The 15,630-nt window shown below is 39.1% G+C and overlaps 1 protein-coding gene across 1 annotated transcript in view; it reads left to right on the top strand.

Annotated features, from left to right (window-relative positions):
- Window positions 1-13,574, top strand: part of USP24 (ubiquitin specific peptidase 24) — a 64,839-nt gene extending 51,265 nt beyond the window's left edge. The window contains exons 54-67 of the mRNA XM_009287401.2: window positions 207-320; window positions 1,071-1,167; window positions 2,661-2,777; window positions 3,379-3,471; window positions 3,790-3,892; window positions 4,776-4,897; window positions 5,412-5,525; window positions 5,783-5,848; window positions 6,113-6,179; window positions 8,288-8,366; window positions 9,202-9,277; window positions 10,393-10,479; window positions 10,827-10,937; window positions 11,106-13,574. Of these exons, the coding sequence (XP_009285676.2) occupies window positions 207-320; window positions 1,071-1,167; window positions 2,661-2,777; window positions 3,379-3,471; window positions 3,790-3,892; window positions 4,776-4,897; window positions 5,412-5,525; window positions 5,783-5,848; window positions 6,113-6,179; window positions 8,288-8,366; window positions 9,202-9,277; window positions 10,393-10,479; window positions 10,827-10,937; window positions 11,106-11,168 (1,309 nt within the window). The 3' untranslated portion in view covers window positions 11,169-13,574. The remainder of the gene's footprint in view (window positions 1-206; window positions 321-1,070; window positions 1,168-2,660; window positions 2,778-3,378; window positions 3,472-3,789; window positions 3,893-4,775; window positions 4,898-5,411; window positions 5,526-5,782; window positions 5,849-6,112; window positions 6,180-8,287; window positions 8,367-9,201; window positions 9,278-10,392; window positions 10,480-10,826; window positions 10,938-11,105) is intronic.
- The last annotated feature ends 2,056 nt before the right edge of the window (window positions 13,575-15,630 follow it).

Below are 15,630 nucleotides of genomic sequence, written 5' to 3'. Positions count from 1 at the left end.
AGTGGATTGGGCATGGAGAGGTTTTAATGGATTTAAAGACAGCAAGTTGTTCCAAAATACTTCTCTAAGTGTTTTTGTCTTAAGCCATCTAATGTATGTTCAATTAAAGTAAAAATTCTTTCTATTTGGCAATCAAGAAACATGGCTTAGGTTTTGGAGATGTTTTTTCTCTTCCATTACTGACAGTTGTCCCTGTTTTGTTAAAGGGCTGATACAGAAGAATGGATTGCCACCATAGATGCATTGCTCTCCAAAAGCATTGATGCTTGTCAGTGGTTAGTTGAATATTTTGTCGGGCCAGAGGGCCGAGAGCTTGTAAAGTAAGTACTGGTAATTCTGTCTTAGGTGTTTTGTGTCTCATGTATGGATAAAGCTTCCTAATAACATGATCTGGCGTATACTGATGTATTCCTGAAGAGTTGACTGTACACATTCTTTAAAGAGACACTCTAGATAATCACTTAGGTTTTTATTTCTAGTATTTTCTCTGATTGTGCAGCTTTCTGAGTAATTCTGAAAATCTAATAAAATAGTGCAGTGTACGTGGAGGACGATGCATGTGTTTAATTCAGTGGAGTGCCTTGCAATATGTTTAAGTTTATGTCTAGTCACTCCTGCAAGTGGAGAAAGCATTTGGGGTAAGGTAAGTTAAATACTTACTTGACAAATATCACAGATAAACTGGAAAGAATTTTTCTCGCCAAGCTCAAGATCAGCTAATAGGTGTTTTGAAAACACCCAAGACAAATTCTTGGAAAACTGACACGCTTGGAGAGGTGTGTCAATGTAAAGAAAATTTTATCTCTGAAGTTGCGTTGAAAGGCAGGATCCTATTATAGCTTTTAGTTTTAACTTTTTTGTTACTTGAATGAATAAATATAAAGTAATATTATCGGCCTTACTAGTGACAAGCGGGAGTGCAGGAAAATAAGTTAAAGCTTATCCACAGAAGTACAATACAAGAAGTATCTGGACTGTTTTCCTTTTTAAAATAATAAACACCACACTTAATCATAGTAACTGTGTACACAATTCCAGTTCTATTTGCAGCTTCGCCTTTTATCTTCCAGGACTTTCCTCCTGGAATGCAGTGTAAGAGAGGTGCGAGTTGCTGTAGCCACTATTCTTGAAAAAACCCTCGACAGTGCCTTGCTTTATCAGGAGAAGGTTAGTGTCACCTCATCACCAATGATCCTGTTGGTTGTCTCTAACGGCGCTTGCTGTGTTTGCAGACAACACTGTATGATTTGTAAATGACAAGGTGAAAGGCCCTCGTCTTGATTGTGCTTGTAGCTCTTCATTTCTTGAATAGGTTAATGCTTGTCTGTTCCTACCCTAGGAGGTAACATGCTGCTGTAATTCTCAGAATTACTTATAAACAATTCTGCCTAATTTCAGCTTGTCTTATAAACTGGTATCACATATTCTTTTAATGGTTTGGAAACAGTGTTTTCTTAAGATTTATTCTCTTTTTTTGATTGCAGAAATCAGCTTAATTTTTAACTAATTCTCCTTCCTCACTCAGTCAGAAACCTATAGCAGTAGTAACTGAGTTATGTTGTTCCAGAGAGACCATAAGTATGGTTATCATTCAAAGGTTTCATTTTCTATAAAAAAATCTTGGGAAGCAAGTTTGGGAAGTGCAGCTTTGTTACATTTTGCTGACCTTAATATTCTAGAAAAACCCAGCAGGAAATTTGTGAAAAGGAGTAGAACATTTGTAGAATGCTTGAGATTTTACCGGTTTCTCTTGGGGTACCTGAGCCAAATCATTTGCATTAAGATAACTCAGGCAGAAGTGTTATCCGTGTTCTGGCATGTTCCTGTAAGTTGTCAGTGGGGGCTTGGACACTTTTAAATGTCCAAGCCTTGTTTAGTCTGAATTCTTTTTTTTTACGTCACACTTAATATTTGATGCGATGGGATGTTTTTCCTATCCAGTTTCTGGGATCTATCTATTCTTTTTCATCCAGTGTCATGGATGGAAGGCACTACTGTTGTACAGGCTTCTGTTAAGAAAGTTTGTCATATTTAGAGCTTTAAGGAAAGATTGCTATGAGGTCCTACAAGCTGAACACAGTAGTAGGGAGATGAAAATTTACAATATAATTTGATAGTTTTGATTACTTCCTCTTGGCTGTTAAGTTGCTATCTGTTAACTGAAATGTAATAAATTATATACCAGTGTGTATATCCTTAGCGTGCTTTGATGCAAACTAAACTAACATTGCTTTTTGCATAGTGTGATAGTACGCTAACATGAGACCTTGAGTGACAGTTTACTTCTAATCTGGTTTGTTTTGCATTACTGTAATGACTGGAACATTTGAACATCAGTTCAAATCAACATCATTTGAATTGCTTCAAAAATATTGCAAAAATATTGCAAACTTATGTAACTGCTGAGTTCCACCTCTTTTGAGCAAGTTACCTATGTACCAATGCTTTCATTGCTTTCCTGTTTAATGTATGCAGCATTCATTCAGAAGAGTTAAAAATGGGAAGGCTGCAATCCTATGTTAGCTATTCATATTCATCACAGCAAGCGTATCTGACTGCACATACGATATTGTTAACCATACCTTAACTCTGATATGTGAAACACTTGTTTTTTAAGCAGTAGACAACTCTTTAAATTCAAATTAATAATTTTTTCACAGTTAAAAAGTCTACATCAATTATTGGAGGTGCTACTTGCCCTGCTGGATAAAGATGTACCTGAAAACTGTAAAAACTGTGCTCAGTACTTTTTGCTATTCAATAACTTTGTACAGAAGGTAAGAAACCATGTCTTTTTTTAATGCTAGTTTAGTTTTAAAGGACAATAGTAAAGCAGCTAGTCATCCATATTCGTAGAAGGTTTAAGCAGCACAGTGAAACTCTTCCAGAACTTTTATTTTTCCTTTTTTTTAATTTTTTGAAAAGTAAATGGCTTTGAACACTGGATTAGGATAAAATCACACAAAAATATACCAGCAAAGTATACGAATTGAAGATGTCATTTCCAGAGTCTGAATTTTGGGTTTCTGTTTTGGGGGGTTGTTAAAATTCCAGTGTTCAGGATTTTTGTCCTATAGGAAGCAGAATAACTGACTGGACTGGACTGTTCACCCCAATATGGCTTCTCTCCATTCCCCTATTCTTTTTTCTTTTTTTTTTTTTATATAACACTTATTTTGCTTATGCTGATTCTGGTGTGGTTTATATAATGTGCTCTATATAACGAGACAGCATTTTAGAGGTGTACCTTATTGATCCGTGTGACTTTTTTTTTAGAGTAGAAAATGCGGTGTTTAGCCTATGTATTTTACTTTTGTTCCCTAGAACATTAACTCTTTACCTGCACAGGAATGTAACTTTTTATTGTTGTCTAAACAGCAGGGTATAAGGGCTAGCAGTCTTCTTCTCAGACACTCTGCTTTGAGGCACATGATCAACTTTCTCCTTGGCCCCAACCGGCAGAGTAATCAGGTAAAGCTTACACAGCGTGTGTTTTTATGATGCTTAAATTATGGATAAATACTTTTCATGTGGTAGGATAGACTAATCCTTGGATTATTCTGTAAATTTCATGCAAGTCTTAGTCTACCTGTGTGTAGTTAACATGGAAATAGCTGTTTTGGCAGAAGTGAGTGTCATGATTCTGGTAATAACATTTTCACCAACTTCAAAGTATTAGAACATGGTGGTGGACTATTAAGGACATTGCTTTGCTTTGTTTTGACTTAGCAGAAGTTGACTAAATCAACCAATCAAAAGTTAATTAAATCTCTCCTTTGGCTCAAGCAGAATCGCAGGTGGAGTTCAGCACAAGCACGTGAGTTTGGATATCTTCACAATACTGTAGCACTACTTGTTTTGCACTCTGACGTCTCCTCACAAAGAAATGTTGGTAAGAATTGAGTTTTTGCCTTTTGGTGACTTTACATTTCAGTTACTTTTACTGGGAGTAACTTAATATCAGTGAGGAAAAATGCAATCACTTTGAATTTAAGGCAGTAATGGTTGGCATGCATTTGATTACTTCTTTTTTTGCTGTAAGTGTACTGAGAGTCTGTGGCAAACAGATAGTATTACAGGCACTTGGGGGGGGGGAATCTTGATATTAACATTATTGTGCTTTCCCCCCTCCTCCATATGCCTAAAAGATCTTTCCTCATGTGAGTGTCATTGTTGTCTGGGACAGACTCACAGCCTAACAGGCTGTATTTTGCTTAGATTTGTTATGCCTTTTGTTAATCTGAAGGGGAGTATTTAGACTGACCTACTGAATAACAAGCAGTGAAATACTTTCTTAGATATTTCTTACGAGAGACAGAGATATCCAAACAAAGGAATAAGTTGAGATCTTCGGTTTCCTGAAGGAGGAATTTAAAGTTGTCTTTTAAAAAGAATAACTTGATTTCTGTCTAGGGTTAAAAGTTTCTGGAGTTGGAGGGGGTCAAAAATCATAACGTTTATCATCCTTCTTTTACTTTCTGAATATGATGAATATGCAACAGTGATTGGAAGTGAAACTAAAGCTCAAAGTACTGATAGCAAATATGAACATTTTGCTTAGGTGAATGAACTGCAAGAAGGCCAATGTTGTCACTAAAGTAAGTGACACTTTAGTGTGCAAGAGATTTGTTACTTGGAGTGGTACCATACAAGCTATAAGCTAGTTGAGATGAATGTCATTAGAGATTACATGATGCCAAATGAGCAGCAGTGTCTTCAAGGTGTGTAGAACAATCTAATTTATTAGTGGATTGTTTTTGTATTTGCTATTATAGCTCCTGGTCTCTTTAAGCAGCGTCCACCTCTAAGCATCACCACTTCAGGTCCACTTTTGACGCTCCATGAAGAAGTGGAAGCCTTGTTATTCCTGTCTGAGGGAAAACCTTACTTAATGGAGGTATCTGTTCTAATTTCTGCCCTGCTTGAAACTAAAAGCTGATCTGATGTTAGTTCTGTGAAATATCCTTACATGAAAAACACTGAATATTGAAAAGCCGACAGCTGGGGAGTATGTGGTTATTATTTTGAACCTAAACAGGAAGGCACCTTTGGTTTCTTCTTGACACCTTCTTATTTTCCAGTATAGGGGTCTGGTTAGAGAGTTTACGAAGTTAGCAAGGACAGCTGAACACATTTTGCAAGTGCCCATGCAGTCAATTACCATATGTCAGCTGGAGGTGCTAGCTTGAATTGCTCTGACTTAATGGATCGTGCTTGACCAGACCCTTGGAGGTGGGCAGGAGCTGAATGGAGTGCTATGAGGGCAGGGGTTCAGCTCACTGGACCATGCAGGTGCTGGGAGAAAAAACTGCATCCTTCTTGGAAAAGACTAACATTCTATTATAAACTTGATCCGTGTCTTAGAAATAATTGTATGGCTGTGTCTGAAACTGTTTGCACCTTTCCATTAGGTGATGTATGCGTTAAGAGAGCTAACTGGATCTCTGTCAGTTCTCATTGAGATGGTGGTCTACTGCTGCTTTTGTAATGAGCACTTTTCCTTTACTGTGCTACACTTCATCAAGGTATGGAGATAATCAAGATAAGCTTTTTGCATAAGTGTTTCTTCTAGGTTTTGGTCATACTGTGTCTTACAGGTTATAATGGCACTGGGATCTGCAGAACAATCTGTACAATTTGCTGGATTGGGGGGGGTGGTCTTTTTAAGCTTTTACTGTTTAAAACAACAAACTTTCAAAAATCTGTAAAGCTGTCTTGTAATTCTTTGCATCATCAACAACATATTCTACTATCTAAGTAATTTTATATTTGTTACATGTAGACTCAGCTGGAAACTGCTCCACCTCATGAACTGAAAAACATATTCCAATTACTCCATGAGATACTGGTAGGTGAAGGGTAAAGACTTATACAGGAATGCATAATGAAAAAAGTCAGGACTGCATTGGTAATTTCAACATCCATGTATCTTTTAATCCTTCAGTTTGGAGTTTTTATTACTTTTTAAATTGCTGTCTTGATAATCTGGTGATGTATGAAACTTCACAAGTCTTATTTGTTTTTCATGTTGAGGTAGTTTAAAACCATTTTGTAGAATAGATACAGGTATCACACACAACTTACTTCTATTGATCTTTTTCTTTCCTAACAGGTTATTGAAGACCCATTACAAGTAGAGCGCATCAAATTTGCCTTTGAAACCGAAAATGGATTAATAGGCAAGTAAGCCAGTGGGTGAATGCTCCTGTCTCCTACTGACCCTTATGTTGATGATGGTTCATATCATCTCCTAGTTTCTAATCCTTCTAAACTGTTTTACTTCTCAGGGAAAATAACTCAACACTATTTGATTTAGCCACCACCACCCCACAAAATGCTCTAAGAAAATCCAAAATAAGCATTAGAATATTATAGTAATGGCAAACTGCAAAAGAATTTAACTGGGAAAAATTAATTATCTCCAACAACAGCAGTCAGTGAACCCAGAGAAGAGTGATACTTAGGTAATTAGAAAGTGACGTTAAGGAACCTTAACCAAGAGGTTGGCAAGAGAGATAACTTACTGAAATAAGAAGCAGATCAGGCAAGGGGGGGGGGGGGGGAGTACCTTGGATTAACATAACAGAGTAGCTCTATGAATCCTGTAACCTTAAAAATTAATTTTTATCTCCTACGTATCTCAAGAAATTGCCAATCTTTTTGTTTCGTCAGCATCCTAATTACCATGAAAAGAAACTGGTTCAGCATGGAAGGATGCTAATACTACTAACTGCAGGATAGCCTCATAATCTGACAGGTGGCTCCCATTTGCTGCTGCTCATACAAAGTGTTGTATCTCCATTTGATACAGAAACTTTACTGAAATGAAGTTATTAAAGCATTCAAAGCAACAGAAAAGTCCCAGAAGTGATGAGAGCTTACTTCACACGAATCAGGAGAAGAGGCTTTGTGTGCAAGAGAAATGTGGGGTAGCCACATGGTGCTCAAAGAGCACCTCTGATGAGTTACTGCAGCTTGAGCATCTCTTTCATAGCTGTTTGGATGAGAAGCTGCTTCAGACTGTGGCTTTCACCTTAAGTTGTTTTGGATTCTGTTTTAGTGAGAAGGAATATTTAGCTTTGTTCTTTATTTCTCTCATATTTCAGTGCTCTTCTGTTTAGTAGTTTCCATGTATGACTGATAGAAGAGAAGGTAATATGCAGCAGTGTAAGAGAATACCTAAGTGGTTATTTTATTTCTGGGTAAATTGATCCCACTTGGACCAATTCTGTTCTGTAACTTGGGCAATACAGAAACTTTTTTCCGCTACAGAAGAGAGGTGCAATTATTCAATTGGATTTTTATGTTGAAGGCTTCAAGAACTGCTGTAAGTTTTGGGAGTGAAAGTTGTAGTTTTACCTTGGAGTTTCCTTGCAACAGCACTGAGCAGCATCCAGTCTCACTGCATGTGGACCGTGACCTATCTGTAACACTGGCTAGTTTTACTCCGAGAAAGGAAATCAGCAAATAATAGTTTTCTGTGGTCCTCAATAGGGTGTTTGTGTGTAATCTGCAGTACGCCAGTGCTGTAATTTTAATCATCTGCTCTGCTTTGACAGTAAAAAACCTGGCAATTTGCAGTTCCTTAGCAATTATTTGCCAACTTTAGAGGTTTCACTACAGTGTTCTTTGACTACTATGGACAGAGCAGAGCAACTTTTGAGTAGCAAATCCAGTTGTGGCAGCTCCGTGGAAATCTTTGTGCTTCTCCTCAGTCAAAGAATTTTGTTAAAAGATGTGAGAATTCACAGTGCGGAAAACTTCCTGGTAGGAATGGCCTGGGGTTTTGCCCAAGTCTCCCATAGAAGAGTTTCACGGGTGTTGAATTCTGCTGTGCTTGTTTGTGTGAAGAAGCTTTAAACATTCTTCCAGCTTTGCAAATTTTGATCTAGGTGGAAGCTGGTGATCTGGTCCATTTATGAGGGTTTCAAACAGGGTGTTTTTTTTTCCTTCAGATAGATGTAACCATAGCGATTATCTAACATAGAATGGATTATAGGGGAAGAATAACTGCATTAGGAGAGGACTGTTTAAATTTCAGGTACCGCATTTGAAAGAATTACTGCATTTTCACTTTGATCTATTTTTAATCCAATAGAGTTGTGGAAGTACTCAAAACTGCCAGCAATACAGCAGTGTGTTTAACACAAATACTCGTGCTAACATCTGTAGAAATAACTTCTACCACCCAAGTTAAAATTTTAGCTTCATCTTTGTTATGTTTCCAGACTGGCTGGTACACAGAAATCTGAATTGTATTTTTTAATCCATGTGTTTCTCCCTACAGCCTTGATGCACCACAGTAACCATGTGGACAGCAGCCGTTGTTACCAGTGTGTCAAGTTCCTTGTTACTTTGGCTCAGAAGTGAGTAATACGGGTTTCAGAGTTTAACCTCATCCCTACCTTAGGCCCCTCTGTGACTATTTAGGCTGCTACTCCTTCTATCTTTTTTTACTGTGATATAAGTGGTGCTCAAAGGTCTTGATAGTACATGTGTCAGTATGAAGTGAAATCTTTATTGATTAGTACCTGAGATGGATTTCTCATATAACAACCGATAATTGCTATTTATAAAGGCAAGGGTCAGCTACGTTCTGTAGAGCAGGAGTCTAGCATTAAGACCAAGATAAACATAAGGAAACTGTCCCAGATTTTTGAAATATTGATTCCTAAATTCTCTTTGTTTAGAACTTGGCATATGTCCCAATAAAGTGTAGTTCTGAAATATGTGAATCTGTGTAAGATAGACTACTTCATGTAAACTTTGCTAGGCATTATTGCTCTTGCTAATTCAGTTAATAACGGGGCTGTACAGTCTAAGTCAGAGATTGCAGTGATGACTGCATACAGAGGGCAGCAGCACAAAGAGCATTAAGACCAAGATAAACATAAGGAAACTGTCCCAGAAATATGAAATATTGATTCCTAAATTCTCTTTGTTTAGAACTTGGCCCAATAAAGTGTAGTTCTGAAATATGTGAATCTGTGTAAGATAGACTACTCGTGTAAACTTTTGCTAGGCATTATTGCTCTTGCTAATTCAGTTAATAACGGGGCTGTACAGTCTAAGTCAGAGATTGCAGTGATGACTGCATACAGAGGGCAGCAGCACAAAGAGAGAGAAGTCTTTGGATTTTTTTTTTTTAAGTTTGCCAGAATGCCTTGTTCATGACTAATGAATATAATTTCAATTTCCAAGGTGCCCTACTGCAAAAGATTATTTCAAGGAGAATTCCCACCATTGGAGTTGGGCTGTGCAGTGGCTACAGAAAAAGGTAATTTGGCTGTAAGTGTACGGAGAAACTGTCATTTTGTTTACAATGAGAATTATGAAATCTCCATCCTCTATATGGCGCTCTGAGATGACTCTAAAGACAAAACACAAGCTACTTCATTTTTTTTACAAGGACAGTTTGGATGCAGCTAAATCTGATGCATGCAAGGACTTCAGTAGGCTCCCACATGTTTCAGGCATAGATGCGTGTATAGTGAATAAAACCAAGTGTGAATGGTTGTAATGATTACTCCTTGCCATGTGGGAAGCTTTCAGTGCCACTGTATTTGTGTTAGAAGGTTTCACTTTTTTAAAAAAGCAGTTTTCCTTTGCCTGTGTGTTGATGCAAGAGAATGCATAAACAAGTGGATTCCTTACAGAATCATTGCAGCTTTGCACAAAACATAGCTGTTGACAGATACAGCTTTTTCCTCCCACACGTATAGTTTTTGTTCTTCCCTCTAAACTTAACATAGGTTGGCCAACACATCTTTAATAAATACCCAAGGACACTTTGGAAACTTAAAGCTCAACAGAATTGGCCCGGGTTTGCCTGCAGTCAAGCAGGGCCATGCTTGGTCTCCCAGCACTGCATGTACAACACGATAGTATCCCAGCTCCAGGCTGCCTTTCTGTCCTGGCAGCTGCTGCCAGGCAGATGTCAGATGCATAAACTAGTACTGTACTGAACGCTGGAAGCAGAATTAGTGGGATGCTTGCAGTGCAGCTGGCACAACTTGTTGCCACTCTTCTCTTGAAACACAGTGAACTGACAGGTCTGGATAGTCCCGCTGTACCCATTTTTACTTTGTACTGGCTCATGTAAACCCTGAATCCACCACTCTTCAGCTGGCATCCAGTAGATTGCACGCATGTACAGTTACCAAATAAAGGGAGTTGGTTGCTAGTTTTCAGCTGAGGGGCAATAGCCTCTCTGACTGTTCTGGCTGCATTAAAAGTGCATGCTCGTCTATGCCCCAGATCTCCAGCTCATTGCTGAAGGATTCAGGAAGCTTGTTACAGACTTGTTAGTTCACCTACCATCACAAGTGGATGAGGCTTCACACATGTAAAACTCGTATGGCAATTTTATGGCTTTCTTGGCTTTTTATGCAGATGTCTGAACATTATTGGGCTCCACAGAGTAACGTATCCAATGAAACATCAACTGCAAAAACCTTCCAGCGTACTATTTCAGCACAGGTATGTGCCACAGTCTTGGCAGACAATGTTAAACTTGTATTATTTTCTTTTTTGCTTTTCAGTTAGCGTCTTTGGTTTTGGCAACTTTAGCACATTCCAGTGCACTTAAGTCCATTCGTCCTTTAGAGGCCCAGACCCTGTGGTTGTTCCTGAAAAAATTAACCCTTAAATTATATTAGTCAATACCTCACAATTACCAGTGGTAACTCAACTATCTCACTACAGCAGCTATGTTGTTTCAGAATCAACTTTAAAAAAAAAAAATAATAATAATAATGATGATGATGATTATGAGATGAAGGTATCACCATGGCCCCTGACACTCTCCTGGACTGTTTCCAACTCAGGACACGCTGGCCTATGCCACAGCCTTGCTGAATGAGAAAGATCAATCTGGAAGCAGTAACGGGTCAGAAAGTAGTCCAGCCAACGAGAACGGAGAGAGACATCTGCAGCAGGTAACAATAAAATAAGGGCATGTCTACCTTCTGTTGCATTGCTCTGTTAGACAGCTTGGTTCTGACCCAAGCCCCAGGAACATCACTGAATACAGGCACAATAACTGTGTGCCTTATAAAAATAACGTGCCATATCTTTCTCTCCCCATCCCTTCTGTGTATTGAAAGGGCTCAGAGTCTCCTATGATGATTGGTGAGCCTAAAAGTGACCTTGATGATGTTGACCCATAGAGGATACTTATGAATGCAAAAACGGATCGACTCAAACATTTAATGCCTGGTACCTACTGAAACTGGAGTCCCATTGCTTATGCTGTTAGAAGAGTCTGGAAGAGAAGTGGCTTTATAGGATCGGAGGCAATGCTGGAGGAGGTTGTTTCCCTGAAAGCTAAAAGCATTTTTTAGCCACGAAGGCTTCAGATCAATAAATGCTCTAGAAAACTGCATCTTCACCTGCAGTAGCTTATGACAGTCCAGACACCGAAAACAATTCGTCAAGAAGATTTTATCAAATACACAAACGCTAGTGGTTGAATTTTTATGTGAACATTAAATGAGTGAATGTAAAACTGTTGCTTTTCTGTGATGCTGCAAAAAAATTCTTTTGGTTTTTATACAGGAAAAAAAAACAGACTGCCCTTATGTATGGAGGGCAAATTTTTAATCTTTCTGATAATATTGAATAGGAATATTCAAACTTCTGTAAAGATGTGTGATGACTTACATTTCATTGTAAAATATTAGTTAAAGAATGGGTTTACATAAGGACTTCTGTATTTAATATGTCTCCCTGCTAATTTGTAAAGCTCTTTATGAGAAGGATCATCAAGATAGCTCTGTAAGGAGAGTGATTGCTTACAGAATGGTTTGGTCAAGGAGCTCTGGAATGGGTTGTCTTTTCTGGTACCCTTCCGAAAACCACAGGCAATTGGGAAGGGCAATAAAAGAAAAGCTTTGTTCTCTAGATATGCGAGTTTTCATTATTAAAGGATGTCAGTGGATTTAAAAAAAAAAAAAAAGTTAATGAGTAGTTTAAAAGAAAAAAGCACTTTAAGATGGAATTCTGTTGTAGTTTTACTCATTAAATTTTTTTTAACCTTTGGAGACATATTGAATAAAACGTAGTCTCAATCATGTGATCTGCAATCACTTGCTTATGCTTTGAAATTACTGAGAAAGTTGGTATTGGTTGTATATGATGAATAATTCCTTGAGTGAGTTGGGGGCACTGTTGTGCAGATTTTATAGCAATTTTAACACGGGGAAAGAATGATTTGGCTTTGTTTGTATTTTCACTTGACCAGGCAACGTTTAAAATATCGCAGCTCTTTTGATTTGCTCACAAACAACTGGAAACCAGTTGGGATGATTTGAGCACAGTTTTGTTTTCCATGTCAAGTGCAGTTCAGTGATTTCTGGCTCTGGATACAAGCTTCTCTTGTGCCAACTAACTCTTCATCTTTTGTACATTTTGCGTTTGTCACATTTTCTGCACTGCTTTTTGCCTTTATTTATGGATTCTGCCTTACTTTAAAAAAATTATATAAACAAAATGCACAGAAATGGGGGACATCTTAAGGAGTGCCTGGGTACCTCCAGAATAGATAAATTTGCCAAGTTAAAGGCACAACCAGCCAAAAAGTGCCTTTTTTTCTTTTTACATACTGTTGCTGAAACAAGAAGCAGCAGACAGCTTTTCACTGTTGTGCACTAATATTGAAATTAACCAGTCATTTCACTGTTGGAAGTAAACATCCAATCTGATTTCAGCTGTACAGCTTTATAACTTATTGCGGGTTAAGAGAGCAGTTGTCATAAATTGCAAGTGCAAAGAAGTAAGGGTGGCATTGTAGTGAATCTCTCACTTTCTTTTCCAAACAATGTCTTCATAGACACGTGGCAGAGTTAGCATTTTATAAATGTTTCTGATAATGTGCTGGGACATTTTAAATGTGATGTTTTAAATTAATTTTGAATAAATTGTTTCTTACGGATACCCCTTCTTCCTTCCCCCATCCCTAATACTTTGTTAATGGGTCATGAATCATCACAAGAAGTCAGTACGCAGCGGTGATGGTGATGGAAGAAGCTGGTAATGTTCCTATGGGTTGGCACCACTTGTCACTTCAGGTTCCTGTTATTTCCTATGGAAACAACGTCCTCGATTACCGCAGGCCCAGAGAAGCATTGATACGAGAATTGCCTCAGGATGGCTCATCACCACTGTATACTTGAAACCAATACAAACTTTTTCATGGTTCTGCTCACGCTTGTACAAAGTCAATGGTTATGATTTGCAATAAGATGATACTTGGTCAATTATTTTTGTTTCCAGCTGCTGTCATTTGAACCTGCTGAAGATTATTTTTTGGAAAACAGAGTTCAACAAAACTAGTTTTTGTGTAAATTGTGATGCATTTCTATGTTGTAATTTTTACTGCCAATCTTTTTGGATGAAAATGTTTTTATACAGCTTACAAAATGTTCAGTGAGGAGCAGCTGCAGCCTGCCTGTGAGCATTCGGGGAGATACTGTCTGATTAATACGTAGACATTTGGCACTGGAAAAATAGGCAGTCTTGATGAACAGTCTTGGGATTCCTGGTCAATGGAATAAAGTTATTCCTTTCACAGAAAACTAGTGTAATCTTTAGACTGCACATACACTGCTACGCTGTTGTCTTGTTGATGCTCTTATCTTGAAACTTCTTAAGGCAGTCCTGCAGATGATAAGCTCTGAGAAGTTGCCCTGATTGCCATTTTGGCTCCTGTCCAGAGTAAATCAAAGCAGCTGAATGGCCCTTGGAGCTGCGCCACTGTATATCCTTATGCCGTGGCATGTTCTGGTGCACTGTCAGATTTGTATCTGTGTGTAGTTTCTTCCCCTGACCTTCTTAGCAGAATGATTTGCCCTGGCTATGCTTGCAGTCATGGATTAGACCGGCTTTTGTGTGTCAGATAGCAAGATTTGCAGGCATTCTGGACTTGAATTAATACTGCTTTTTCTGTTGGTGCAAGGTACAGAAAGCTGGACACACGGCAGTGCCACGGTGCTGGTATTCCCCTGCTCACCTGTCTGCTGCCTTCATAAGCAGAACTAGGAGCTACAGACAGGGCTGCTGTCCTGGCTCTGCCTTCCTGACAGGTGCTTTTGTCCTCTGTTCTAAGGACAAAGACTTACATTTCAAGCGTGACCCAGCCTGTGCTCTCCACTGGCAATGCCAGTCCTGGGAGCGTGGACTGGATATTGCAAGCAGCGTGCTGACGGGACTGTCCGCAGCGTACCTGGGATCGACGCTGCTTTCTCCTGAATGAGAGACGCCTACCCACATTCAAGATACTAAGCAAAGGCTAATCTTCTTTTTAATATTGTTTCCTTCCACCAGGCTTATGCATGCTTGAACTACACTGTGAAAGCTGTATCTGGCTTACTGTGAATGGAACGTGCTCGCACCTTCTGCTGGGAGCCGGCGGGTGGGCATGCAGCAGGATCTTCCCCTCTCACAGGGAAGTCAGCAGAGGTGAAATATCTGATGCATGGTTTGAGAGGTTACAGCCTAGTAAGTCTGCTGAAAAATTAACAGCTGTGTCAAAGCTGTTCAGGAGCTCTCAGGCTAACATCCCTTTTTCTTTTCCCCTTCTTTGTGCAAAATTCAGATTATAGCTGATAAAATCAGGGGCTGTAATTATATACATGTTATGTAATTACATGTTTAGATTAGGGTTGGCCTTTTGCCATCTTTAGGTAACAAGTTTAGAAATAGTTTAAACCTTTCAAAGTGGTGCTTCCTACTGGGTCTCTGTCTTCTCTCGCCAATTAAAGCTGGAGTAACGGATCTGTAAGGGGCTTTTTGATGGGGAAAAACGCCCAACCCAGAATAGCCGAAGTTTGACAGGTTAAGCTGGTGCTTATGGTATCGAGCTTTATTTTTTTCATCTATCCTCAGGTAACATCACACAAATTATATATTGTAGTACCAGGAGGCTGCTAATCACCCAAAAAAAAAGTGAGGCCCAGCTTTGGTGGCTTCTGGTACTTCTCAGCCTTTCTCTGCTGCTGTGCTTCTCTCTTTGAGCATCTATGCTTTATCTTCTTTCTGAGGCTTCAACGCTTACCAAGTGAAGCCCAGTGTTACTAGCGACAGCAATAAAAAGCACGAGGGCACTGTTTCCCAAAGCTGGATGATGGTTTGTTTCCGTAACTGGAAGCTCTTGTCCTACACCACCGTTTTAAAAACAAACTTCTGTTCTTGTGTGTGCATGGGACAACAAGACTCTGCCCCTGGCCTCTGCACCAGTTCCCAGAGCTCAGGCCAGCTGTGGGCAAGGGGAGGGTGCCCACGCTGCCTGCGCTGACCTCTGAGGATGCCAGTGGTTGTCCAGGGGCACCTCCTACCGGAGGCAGGGATTAGAGCCTGAGGTGGTGGCCTGTGGCTGGCTTGCTAACGAAGCAGAGCTCGTTTGGGGGAGCAGCATCCCTGCCGGATGGGTACCAGCTCCCCCTTGTAGACTGATTCCCCATGGGGATGTACATGAAGCCAGACGATGGATCATATCTACTGAGCACTGGTCTATGAATTTTATTTTAAAAAGACATTTATAAAATGTTTATTTATAAAATTTCAAATAAATATTTAAGGTACAAATGTAAAAACCAAGGTACTATGAAAGCTTTTTCTTTTTTTTTTTTTTTA

The sequence above is a fragment of the Aptenodytes forsteri genome, unplaced genomic scaffold (assembly GCF_000699145.1).
Source record: "Aptenodytes forsteri isolate BGI_AS27 unplaced genomic scaffold, ASM69914v1 Scaffold119, whole genome shotgun sequence".
Taxonomy (NCBI): Eukaryota; Metazoa; Chordata; class Aves; order Sphenisciformes; family Spheniscidae; genus Aptenodytes; species Aptenodytes forsteri.
The sequence above is the reverse complement of the archived record's forward strand: the minus strand, read 5'-3'. Positions and strand labels throughout refer to the sequence as shown.